The sequence below is a fragment of the Salmo salar genome, chromosome ssa03 (genome assembly GCF_905237065.1).
Source record: "Salmo salar chromosome ssa03, Ssal_v3.1, whole genome shotgun sequence".
NCBI lineage: Eukaryota > Metazoa > Chordata > Actinopteri > Salmoniformes > Salmonidae > Salmo > Salmo salar.
Genome location: NC_059444.1, coordinates 97,051,905 through 97,065,282, shown reverse-complemented (window position 1 = coordinate 97,065,282; position 13,378 = coordinate 97,051,905). Strand labels below are relative to the sequence as shown.

At 42.0% G+C, this 13,378-nt stretch overlaps 1 protein-coding gene across 7 annotated transcripts in view; it reads right to left on the bottom strand.

Moving 5' to 3' along the window:
- Positions 1–608: 608 nt before the first annotated feature.
- The window catches only part of rbfox1 (RNA binding fox-1 homolog 1), a 396,445-nt gene continuing 383,675 nt past the window's right edge, over positions 609–13,378 (bottom strand). For all 7 annotated transcript variants that reach the window (XM_045715920.1, XM_045715918.1, XM_045715917.1 and 4 more), the window contains 2 exons: positions 7,024–7,099; positions 609–4,176 (listed from right to left, as the gene is read on the bottom strand). In XM_045715920.1, the coding sequence (XP_045571876.1) occupies positions 4,054–4,176; positions 7,024–7,099 (199 nt within the window). In that variant the 3' untranslated portion in view covers positions 609–4,053. The remainder of the gene's footprint in view (positions 4,177–7,023; positions 7,100–13,378) is intronic.

Sequence of the window (13,378 nt, the reverse complement as noted above, 5' to 3'; positions counted from 1 at the left end):
CTGATCTGATATATACCTGGTTTTAAATATACCTGTCTCTGAACTATACCTGATCTGATATATACCTAGTTTTAAATACACCTGGGTCGGAAATAATACCTTAAATCACGTCACCATTCTCTCTTGTTTGGTCCTGTGTCTGAAGGAGTTTAAAAGGCAATGAGTTTTTCCTGACCATCTGATCTGACCAGGAACAACTCTGGGCCAGGAGATTCAATTCTATCTGGTCAGAACAGGAGAAACTATGGGCCATGTGGAGATTCAATTCCATCTGGTCAGAACAGGAGAAACTATGGGCCAGGTGGGGAGTCAATTCCATCTGGTCAGAACAGGAGAAACTATGGGCCAGGTGGGGAGTCAATTCCATCTGGTCAAAACAGGAGAAACTCTGGGCCAGGTGGGGATTAAATTCCATCTGGTCAGAACAGGAGAAACTCTGGGTCAGGTGGGGAGTCAATTCCATCTGGTCAGAACAGGAGAAACTCTGGGCCAGGTAGGGATTCAATTCCATCTGGTCAGAACAGGAGAAACTCTGGTAATTTTCTTCAGAAAATGTTAAGAAATAAATCAAAAGAGAGTGATAATATAGTAGAGCCCAGACAGTCTGCTTATCTTGACAAACTTTATTGATGGTTATTGTTAAGTGGAAGAACCATAGTGCATGCACATACAAGGACAGGGGAGGAAGTATCTGATCACAACACCTATGGAAGCAGAGGATGTAGAGGGTAGGGACAGAGACACGCGGTGGTGTAGCCAGGATACGTGTTGCCATGCCGACTGATGGTTCAGCAAACACAGGACAGGGACTTAACCCCCAGAATCTGCAGGATGGGGCTAAACCCCACAACCTGCCAACAGGAAGGGACTTAACCCCAGAACCTGCAGGAAGGGGCTAAACCCCACAACCTGCCAACAGGATGGGACTTAACCCCCAGAATCTGCAGGATGGGGCTAAACCCCACAACCTGCCAACAGGAAGGGACTTAACCCCAGAACCTGCAGGAAGGGGCTAAACCCCACAACTTGCCAACAGGATGGGACTTAACCCCCAGAATCTGCAGGATGGGGCTAAATCTCACAACCTGCAGACAGAATGGGACTTAACCCCCAGAATCTGCAGGATGGGGCTAAACCCCACAACCTGCCAACAGGATGGGACTTAACCCCCAGAATCTGCAGGATGGGGCTAAATCCCACAACCTGCAGACAGAATGGGACTTAACCCCAGAACCTGCAGGATGGGGCTAAATCCCACAACCTGCCAACAGGAAGGGACTTAACTCCAGAACCTGCAGGATGGGGCTAAATCCCACAACCTGCAGATGCCACTGCCTTTTTCATCGGTCGCATTTCTGAATATTTTTTCTTCTTCTTATAAATACAAAACTGAGATATGTGACAAACACCTCTGACCAGGTTAATTTGTAAACAAGGTGTAGGAAGAAAGGAGGGAGGAAAGGAGGGAGGGAGGATATCAGGAAGGAAGTATTTAGCTGCGTGAGGTGAGCTGGGCGTTTCCTCTCTCGCCCCTGGAGCACTTTAATCAACAACAGCTTCATCTTCATATTTACATATACATCATCTTTTTCACAAGCCATATATATTTCTAATTTTCTCAATAATCAAACAGTTTTTCAAAGTGTAAAGGCTGAGTTCTAGAAAATAACATTACAAAGGAGGTCACATTAAAAATGATATCAAAACCCAAAAGAAAGACAAGTCAATGTAAAAAATAAAGCCTAACTAACAAACATCAGCAACATATAGGACACTGACATGTTTTACAGCCTAGTAGTAGTGAAGACCATGTACAGGCTGTGTGTGTGTCTGCAAAATAGTACAGTTGACAAAAATGCTATGATAATATCTACATTATGATCGCATTACTTGTAGTGTGTCATTATACATCTGGATATGATGACACCATAAAAAAATGAGGAAAGCTTTCCCTAACCGTTGGTATAATAGCCTACATCTAAAACATTACAGTTGTGTATTTTGTGTTTAAGAGAACACCTTCATTGCACAGCTCAAACGTCTCCATTAATACATTGTAGTTATATATATATATATATATATATATATATATATATATATATATATTGTTCAGCTTTCATCGTGTACAAATAATCATAGTCGTATATTTTTTGAGAAAAAAACGAAACAGAAAGGTAAAATAGAGAAGGTGAATATAGACATTATTATTATTTTTTTAAATCTCTCCCATAATATAAAAGTCAGCAACTATATCAATGGATATACTGTAATTTCTATAAAAACAACATCTGTATCAGTATCATTATTATTACTATGGGATGACCTACTCTATAAAGGGTTTTGACTAAAGGGACTAGATGATGGTTTCAACAGTAAATCCTCCATGGAGAAAAAACCACATACCTCCCAAATGGCACCCCATTCCCTACATAGTGCACTACTTTGAACAGGGTCCTATGGCACCCTATTCCCTACATAGTGCACTACTTTGAACAGGGCCCTATGGCACCCTATTCCCTATATAGTGCACTACTTTAGACCCAAGCCCTATATAGTGCACTACTTTAGACCCGAGCCCTATTCCCTATATAGTGCACTATGTTGAACAGGGCCCTATGGCACCCTATTCCCTATATAGTGCACTACTTTGACCAGAGGCATATAGGGCCCTATATAGGGAATAGGGGTCCATTTGGGAAGCAGACTCTCTGTCCTCTACCAATAATAAGTTATTCTCTGTAAAATCTGACTGTACACAGATGGAACACCTCGGGAACATTTGAACCTTTGGCTTTGAGTGATAAACGATGACAATCACAACGATCATGATCTAATCCACACATCAACGTCCTCGCTGGCTAGCTAGCACGCTGCCGACTACGCACCATTCACAAACAACTACTCCCCTCCATCTCTCTCTTTCCCTTCACCTGGTCTAATTTCTATTTTAACTTCATTTAACTAGGCAAGTCAGTTGCGAACAAATTCTTATTTACAATGACGGCCTAGGAACAGTGGGTTAACTGCCTTGTTCAGGGGCAGAACGACAGATTTGTACCTTGTCAGCTCGGGGACTCGATCTTGCAACCTTTCGGTGCCTTTCTAGTACCCCATTTAACCCCCACCTCCCCAACCCTAACCTTAATCCTAACCCTGAGCTTCAGCCCTAACCTAACCTCAACCTTAACCCTAATCCTAACCTAATCCCAACCTTAACCCTAATCCAAACCGAATCCTAACTATAACACTTGCCCAGTCCTTAACTTTAACCCCAATCCTAACCTAACATAACCCCAACCTTAATCCTAATCCTAACCCTAACACTTACCCAGTCCTTAACTTTAACCCCATTCCTAATCCTAACCCCAGTAGCTAGGAAACAATGTAGACGCTAACAGAGGGAATGTCAAAGGAATCCGAACCCTACAATCATGTAAACACTCTTACAAAACGGGATCACATTCTGTGATGTATTTTACAGGATTGGTTTGTCTTTTCACGGAGCCCTAACAGTTGAAATGTGTTGTTTAATAATGTTAAGGTTTTAAATCTAGTAGCTCTTCTATAGCTCTACCAACACGGACAATCTACTAACCTTTACAAATTAAAAACCCACTGTATCAAAATGAACAGCACACAATATCTGAGGTATAAATATCCCTTCTTTTTAGTTGACTGATTTCCCTCTCTCTTAGGAGCTGCTAAAATCATGATCAACTGCATATATTGCAATACCCAGGCCTCAAAGTCCCTCTCTCTCTCTCTCTCTCTCTCTCTCTCTCTCTCTCGCCCTCTCTCTCTCTCTCCCTCTCGCCCTCTCTCTCGCTCTCTCTCGCTCTCCCTCTCGCCCTCTCTCTCGCTCTCTGTCTCTCTCTCTCTCACTCACATACTGGTTTGTTGGTTGTGTGGTTTGTTTGTTGGTTGGTCGGTTGGTTGGTTGGTCGGTTGTGTCCCTGTCAGAAAGGATTGGTTGTTGTTTGGTTGTGGGGAGGTTGGTTGGTTGGTAGGGTAGTAATTGGTTGTTGTATGGTTTTAGGGAGGTTGGTTGGTGGGTTAGTATGGGGCAAAGCGGCTGTAACCTCCCCTGTATATACTAGCCTGCAGGGAGGACAACACCAGACCCACGTCGTCAGCATGACTCCTCGTCTTGGCATCAGCCAATGGGGCAAACGCATTCTGAAACACAAAGATATCCTGTATATAGTACTGTTCTTCTATAACATTGTGACACACACCACCATAACCATGTAAAGTCGAAAACACACATAACCATAGAGATGATACAAGCATTCTGAAACACACACGTAACCATAGAGATAATGTAAGTATTCTGAAACACTCACATAACCATATATATAATGTAAGCATTCTGAAACACACACGTAACCATAGAGAAAATGTAAGAATTCTGAAACACAACATAGACAAAGTATATATCAGCAATTTTACAATCGCAAAGTTTTTATCAAAGTCAACAATTTCCCAGATATTATGTGAGGGCTTGAACATTTGATGGATCGCTGCACTATTTCTGCATAAAACAGTCAAATCATCGCAATGTTATCGCATTAAACTGACCCATCGCCGCAGTACAAATTGAGTACTTGCAATTTCAACCAATCACCACACTTTCAAAGCATAATATGGTTAAATCAAGCTACGCGTCAAAAACCTTTTCCCTCATCAGCGTATTTTCACGACAAATTGGACAAAATCATTGCATATTGCCATGCAAAATGTCAGAATTGCTGAAGCAGAATCAAGCATTTTTACCTGCAAATATCACATCCAAACACAATCGTGGAGGGACTGATATATAGTAATGTACTTCTATAGCATTCTGAAACATATGCAGAACCATAGAGACATATGTAAATCATTCTGAAACGCGTAACCACGGAGATAAACTGTATGTAAAGCATCTGAAACACACAGGTAACCATAGAGATATATGTAAAGCATCTGAAACACACGCGTAACCATGGAGATAAACTGTATGTAAAGCATCTGAAACACACGCGTAACCATAGAGATAAATGTAAAGCATCTGAAACACACGCGTAACCATAGAGATAAATGTAAAGCATCTGAAACACACGCGTAACCATAGAGATAAATGTAAAGCATCTGAAACACACGCGTAACCATAGAGATATACTGTATGTAAAGCATCTGAAACACACGCGTAACCATAGAGATATAATGTATGTAAATGTAAATGAAACACACGCGTAACCATAGAGATATACTGTATGTAAAGCATCTGAAACACAGGCGTAACCATAGAGATAAATGTAAAGCATCTGAAACACACGCATAACCATAGAGATATACTGTATGTAAAGCATCTGAAACACAGGCGTAACCATAGAGATATATGTAAAGCATTCTGAACCACACGTGTAACCATAGAGATATATGTAAAGCATTCTGAAACACATGTGTAAGCAGAGATATTCTTTTCATATATTTTTTTCTAATTCTATGCAAACAACAGCCATAAAGTTATGTACTGTATATGTAAAGATATGTACTGTATATGTAAAGATATGTACTGTATATGTAAAGATATGCACTGTATATGTAAAGATATGTACTGTATATGTAAAGATATGTACTGTATATGTAAAGATATGTACTGTATATGTAAAGCACTTTTCTAAGTCTACTTGTGAAACTCATTGGCTGACTGCTGTGTAGAATACCCTCCACACACTACTTCCTGACCAGCTAACTGCAATTTACCGTTTGTTAGGTTACCGTTACAAACCCAGTGGGATGACATGGCCCCCCCACATGCAGCGTGCACCAAGACACCTCATGCCAGCAGACATGCCAGGCCATCATGCCAGGGGCTACTCAGAGGGGTGAGAAACAATGGGTTAATACATGGAGAGATCATATAATAACATCAGTAATAACATCTACACCGTTCTCTTTTTGTTGTGTTTGATGGAATCACATCACAATGCATCATGCTTGTGTTAGCGGAGTAGATGTATTTGTCTGTCTGTCCGTCCGCCCGCATGCCCGCCCGCCCACCCGTCTGTCTGTCCCTCAAGGAGAGGGAGGGAGAGATGAAGAGGGACAGATTGAGGGAGAGGTGGATGAACGGAGGAAGACAAGGAAACACAGAAAAGCAAGAGAGAATGAAAAAACACCTGATGGCAAGAGAGGAGAGGAGGAAGGAGAGAGAGAGAGGAGGAAGGAGAGACAGAGAGAGAGGAGGAAGGAGACAGAGAGAGAGGAGGAAGGAGACAGAGAGAGGAGGAAGGAAGAGGAGACAGAGAGAGAGGAAGGAAGAGGAGACAGAGAGAGGAGGAAGGAAGAGGAGACAGAGAGAGAGGAAGGAAGAGGAGACAGAGAGAGGAGGAAGGAAGAGGAGACAGAGAGAGACGAGGAAGGAGACAGAGAGAGGAGGAAGGAAGAGGAGACAGAGAGAGAGGAGGAAGGAAGAGGAGACAGAGAGAGAGGAGGAAGGAAGAGGAGACAGAGAGAGGAGGAAGGAAGGTGAGACAGAGAGAGACGAGGAAGGAGACAGAGAGAGAGAAGGAAGAGGAGACAGAGAGAGAGGAGGAAGGAAGGTGAGACAGAGAGAGACGAGGAAGGAGACAGAGAGAGAGAAGGAAGAGGAGACAGAGAGAGAGGAGGAAGGAAGGAAGGAAGAGGAGACAGAGAGAGAGGAGGAAGGAGACTGAGAGAGAGAAGGAAGGAAGAGGAGACAGAGAGAGAGGAGGAAGGAAGGAAGAGGAGACAGAGAGAGAAGGAAGGAAGAGGAGACAGAGAGAGAGGAGGAAGGAAGGAAGAGGAGACAGAGAGAGAGGAGGAAGGAAGGGGAGACAGAGAGAGGAGGAAGGAAGGGGAGACAGAGAGAGAAGGAAAGAAGGGGAGACAGATAGAGGTAGATAGAGGGGAATAGTGTGACAGAGATAAAGAGAGGCAGAGGAGAGAGAGATGGAGAGAGGGAGTGAGAGAAGGACAGAGAGAGAGAGAGAGACAGAGGTGTGTGAGTGTGTGTTTTACCATGGCACCAATGCTGTATGTGGCTGCTGGAGCAAGTGGGTGGTTGTAGGGGTCCGCAGCATATACTGGTCCGTAACTATGGAAACACATGAGACAACAACAAACACCATCAGTACCCATCATATAAACCAGACACACACACACACACACACACACACACACATAAACACACACACAGTACATCAACGTCTTCAGTCACATGTAACAGCCATCTCAGTGCAGAAACAGAAGACAGCATCTGTGAATGTATGAAACAACTTTGAATCATCTCAGTGCAGAAACAGAAGACTCAGCATCTGTGAATGTATGAAACAACTTTGAACCATCTCAGTGCAGAAACAGAAGACTCAGCATCTGTGAATGTATGAAACAACTTTGAACCATCTCAGTGCAGAAACAGAAGACTCAGCATCTGTGAATGTATGAAACAACTTTGAACCATCTCAGTGCAGAAACAGAAGACTCAGCATCTGTGAATGTATGAAACAACTTTGAACCATCTCAGTGCAGAAACAGAAGACTCAGCATCTGTGAATGTATGAAACAACTTTGAACCATCTCAGTGCAGAAACAGAAGACTCAGCATCTGTGAATGTATGAAACAACTTTGAACCTGTGACTGCAAATATCCTCCAGTATATAAAAAAGGTCATAACCTTCTTTCCTACATCTCAACACGTCTAATAAGAAATGAAAAAATAGAAGAACATTGGCTTTATATGTCATAGTGAATACAGCAGGTTTTACCCTAACAAGAAAATGATTGGTCACTTTTTCATATTGAGAGAGCGAGAGTGACAGAGAGACAGACAGACAGAGAGACAGACAGTAAAACAGATAGAGAGACAGACACAGAGACAGAGACAAAGAAAGAGAAAGCGCAGACCGACAAAAAGAACAAGAGTTTGTGAGAGATTTCAAAAGAAAGAGCAGAGTTAGAGGGACAGAGATAGAAAGAAATTACAGTTAGAGGGACAGAGAGAGAAAGAACAGAGTTACAGGGACAGAGATAGAGAGAAAGAACAGAGTTACAGGGACAGAGATAGAAAGAAAGAACAGAGTTACAGGGACAGAGATAGAGAGAAAGAACAGAGTTACAGGGACAGAGATAGAAAGAAATTACAGTTAGAGGGACAGAGATAGAGAGAAAGAACAGAGTTACAGGGACAGAGATAGAAAGAAAGAACAGAGTTACAGGGACAGAGATAGAAAGAAAGAACAGAGTTACAGGGACAGAGATAGAAAGAAATTACAGAGTTACAGGGACAGAGATAGAAAGAAAGAACAGAGTTACAGGGACAGAGATAGAAAGAAAGAACAGAGTTACAGGGACAGAGATAGAAAGAAATTACAGTTAGAGGGACAGAGATAGAAAGAAAGAGCAGTTACAGGGACAGAGATAGAAAGAAAGAACAGAGTTACAGGGACAGAGATAGAGAGAAATTACAGTTAGAGGGACAGAGATAGAAAGAAAGAACAGAGTTACAGGGACAGAGATAGAAAGAAATTACAGTTAGAGGGACAGAGATAGAGAGAAAGAGCAGTTACAGGGACAGAGATAGAGATAGAAAGAAAGAGCAGTTACAGGGACAGAGATAGAAAGAAAGAACAGAGTTACAGGGACAGAGATAGAGAGAAATTACAGTTAGAGGGACAGAGATAGAAAGAAAGAACAGAGTTAGAGAGACAGAGATAGAAAGAAAGAACAGAGTTACAGGGACAGAGATAGAGAGAAATTACAGTTAGAGGGACAGAGATAGAAAGAAAGAACAGAGTTACAGGGACAGAGATAGAAAGAAAGAACAGAGTTACAGGGACAGAGATAGAGAGAAATTACAGTTAGAGGGACAGAGATAGAAAGAAAGAACAGTTACAGGGACAGAGATAGAAAGAAAGAGCAGTTACAGGGACAGAGATAGAAAGAAAGAACAGAGTTAGAGGGACAGAGATAGAAAGAAAGAACAGAGTTACAGGGACAGAGATAGAAAGAAAGAACAGAGTTACAGGGACAGAGATAGAAAGAAAGAACAGAGTTACAGGGACAGAGATAGAGAGAAAGAGCAGAGTTAGAGGGACAGAGATAGAAAGAAAGAACAGAGTTACAGGGACAGAGATAGAAAGAAAGAACAGTTACAGGGACAGAGATAGAAAGAAATTACAGTTACAGGGACAGAGATAGAAAGAAAGAGCAGTTACAGGGACAGAGATAGAAAGAAATTACAGTTACAGGGACAGAGATAGAGAGAAAGAGCAGTTACAGGGACAGAGATAGAAAGAAAGAACAGAGTTACAGGGACAGAGATAGAAAGAAAGAACAGAGTTAGAGAGAGAGAATGAAAGAAAGAGAGACAGGGAGACAGACAGAGAGACATACAAATCGACAGATAGACAGAGATACAGAGAGACAGAGATACAGGGACACAGACAGACAGAGACAGACAGAGACAGACAGAAAGACAGACACAGAGACAGACAGACACAGAGAAAGAGAGAGACAGACAGAGAGACAGACAGACAGAAAGACAGACACAGGGACAGACAGAGACACAGAGATGGACAGACGGACAGAGAGAAAGAGAGACAGATAGACAGAGAGACATTGAGACAGACAGACAGACATTGAGACAGACATTGAGACAGACAGACAGACAGACAGACAGACAGACAGACAGACAGACAGACAGACAGACAGACAGACAGACAGACAGACAGACAGACAGACAGACAGACAGACAGACAGACAGACAGAAAGAAAGAGAGACAGACAGAGAGAGAGACAGAGAGACAGACAGAGAAACAGACAAACACAGAGACAGACGGACAGAGAGACAGACAGAGAAACAGACAGAGAGAGAGAGAGAGAGACAGACAGAAAGACAGAAAGACAGACACAGAGACAGACAGACACAGAGACGGACACAGAGACAGACGGACAGAGAGAAAGAGAGATTGTCTCTCTGTCTGTCTCTCTCTCTCTCTCTCTCTCGACAGAGAGACAGACAGACAGAGATACAGACGGACAGACATCTTAAAACTAAAACCCCCAGAGAGCGGTTCCATATCCCAGAGTTCTGAGGGGCAGTGAGCAGAAGCGTTGGCGATAGCAGAGTTCTAATCTCCCCCTCTGAGCCTGACTGCCCGCGCATACTGATAACAGCCAATCAGCAGCCTGGCTTGCAAATATAAATAAGCTGATTTGCATACGGGCCCAGCGCTGTGCGATTAGGCTCAGTTAATTCCCATTAGTGTTGGACATTGTGTATGTGTGTTTGTGTGTGCGTGTGCATATGTGTGTTAATCCCCATTACATTTGGACGTTGTTATTCAGTCTCACCAACCTGCTCTACTATACTGACCTACAGTCTCTACTATACGGACCTACAGTCTCTACTACACTGACCTAGTCTCTACTATACTGACCTGCAGTACAGTCTCTACTACACTGACCTACTGTCTCTACTATACTGACCTACAGTAAAGTCTCTACTATAATGACCAACCTGCTCTACTATACTGACCAACCTGCTCTACTATACTGACCTACAGTCTCTACTATACGGACCTACAGTCTCTACTTCACTGACCTACAGTCTGTACTATACGGACCTACAGTCTCTACTACACTGACCTACAGTCTCTACTATACGGACCTACAGTCTCTACTACACTGACCTAGTCTCTACTATACTGACCTAGAGTAAAGTCTCGACTACACTGACCTACTGTCTCTACTATACTGACCTACAGTAAAGTCTCTACTATAATGACCTACAGTCTCGACTATACTGACCTACAGTCTCTACTATACTGACCTACAGTCTCTACTATACTGACCTACAGTCCAGGATCTACTACACTGACCTACAGTCTCTACTATACTGACCTACAGTACAGGCTCTACTATACTAACCTACAGTCTCTACTATACTAACCTACAGTCCAGGATCTACTACACTGCCCTACAGTCTCTACTATACTAACCTACAGTCTCTACTATACTGACCTACAGTCTCTACTATACTGAAATACAGTCTCTACTATACTGACCTACAGGCTCGGCTCTATTATACTGACCTACAGGCTAGTCTCTACTATACTGACCTACAGGCTAGTCTCTACTATACTGACCTACAGTCTCTACTATACTGACCTACAGTACAGTCTCTACTATACTGACCTACAGTCTCTACTACACTGACCTACAGTCTCTACTACACTGACCTACAGTCTCTACTATACTGACCTACAGTACAGTTTCTACTACACTGACCTACAGTACAGTCTCTACTATACTGACCTACAGTCTTTACTATACTGACCTACAGTCTCTACTACACTGACCTACAGTCTCTACTACACTGACCTACAGTCTCTACTATACTGACCTACTGTCTCTACTATACTGACCTACAGTCTCTACTATACTGACCTACAGTCTCTACTATACTGACCTACAATCTCTACTACACTGACCTACAGTCTCTACTATACTGACCTACAGTGTCTACTACACTGACCTACAGTGTCTACTACACTGACCTACAGTCTTTACTATACTGACCTTCAGTACAGTCTACTATACTGACCTACAGTCTCTACTATTCTGACCTACAGTCTCTTCTATACTGACCTACAGTCTCTACTATACTGACCTACAGTTTCTACTGTACTGACCTACAGTACAGTCTCTATTATACTGACCTGCAGTACAGTCTCTACTATACTGAGCTACAGTCTCCACTAACAGCCAATGGTAGTTTATCACTAATACTGGTTCCTAATAGAGCATCAGTCATAGATGACACCAGTTGTTATAACTGCTAATGACATAGTAAATCATGACACTAGCTGTTATAACTGCTAATTACATAGTACATCATGACACCAGTTGCTATAACTGCTAATGACATAGTAAATCATGACACACGTTGTTATAACTGCTTATGACATGGTAAATCATGACACCAGCTCTTATAGCTGCTAATGACATAGTACATCATGACACCAGTTGCTATAACTGCTAATTACATAGTAAATCATGACACATGTTGTTATAACTGCTTATGACATGGTAAATCATGACACCAGTTGTTCTAACAGCTAATGACATGGTAAATCATGACACCAGTTGTTATAACAGCTAATAACATAGTAAATGATGACACCAGTTATAACTGCTAATAACATAGTAAATCATGACACCAGTTGTTATGCCTGCAAATGAAATAGTAAATCCTGTTCATGACAACTCTATGAAGCTCTACAAAGGGCCTGCCATTAGACATCATGATACCAGTTGTCTCTACTATACTGACCTACAGTTTCGACTATACTGACCTACAGCACCTACTATACTGACCTACAGTCTCTACTATACTGCCCTACAGTCTCTACTACACTGACCTACAGCACTTACTATACTGACCTACAGTCTCTACTATACTGACCTACAGTCTCTACTGCACTGACCTACAGTCTCTACTACACTGCCCTACAGTCTCTACTATACTGACCTACAGTCTCTACTATACTGACCTACAGTCTCTACTATACTGAAATACAGTCTCTACTATACGGACCTACAGTCTCTACTATACGGACCTACAGTCTCTACTATACTGACCTACAGTTTCTACTATACTGACCTACAGTACAGTCTCTACTATACTGCCCTACAGTCTCTACTGTACTGACCCTCAGTCTCTACTGTACTGACCTACAGTTTCTACTATACTGACCTACAGTTTCTACTATACTGACCTACAGTATCTACTATACTGACCTACAGTCTCTACTACACTGACCTGCAGTCTCTACTACACTGACCTGCAGTCTCTACTACACTGACCTGCAGTACAGTCTCTACTATACTGTGCTACAGTCTCCACTAACAGCCAATGGTAGTTTATCACTAATACTGGTTCCTAATAGAGCATCAGTCATAGATGACACCAGTTGTTATAACTGCTAATGACATAGTAAACCTTGACACCAGCTGTTATAACTGCTAATTACATAGTACATCATGACACCAGTTGTTATAACTGCTAATGACATAGTAAATCATGACACCAGTTGTTAAAACAGCTAATGACATGATAAATCATGACACCAGTTGTTATAACAGCTAATGACATGGTAAATCATGACATCAGTTGTTATAACTGCTAATGACATAGTAAATCATGACACCAGTTGTTAAAACAGCTAATGACATGATAAATCATGACACCAGTTGTTATAACAGCTAATGACATGGTAAATCATGACATCAGTTGTTATAACTGCTAATGACATAGTAAATCATGATACCAGTTGTTATCACTGCTAATGAAATAGTAAATCCTGTTCATGA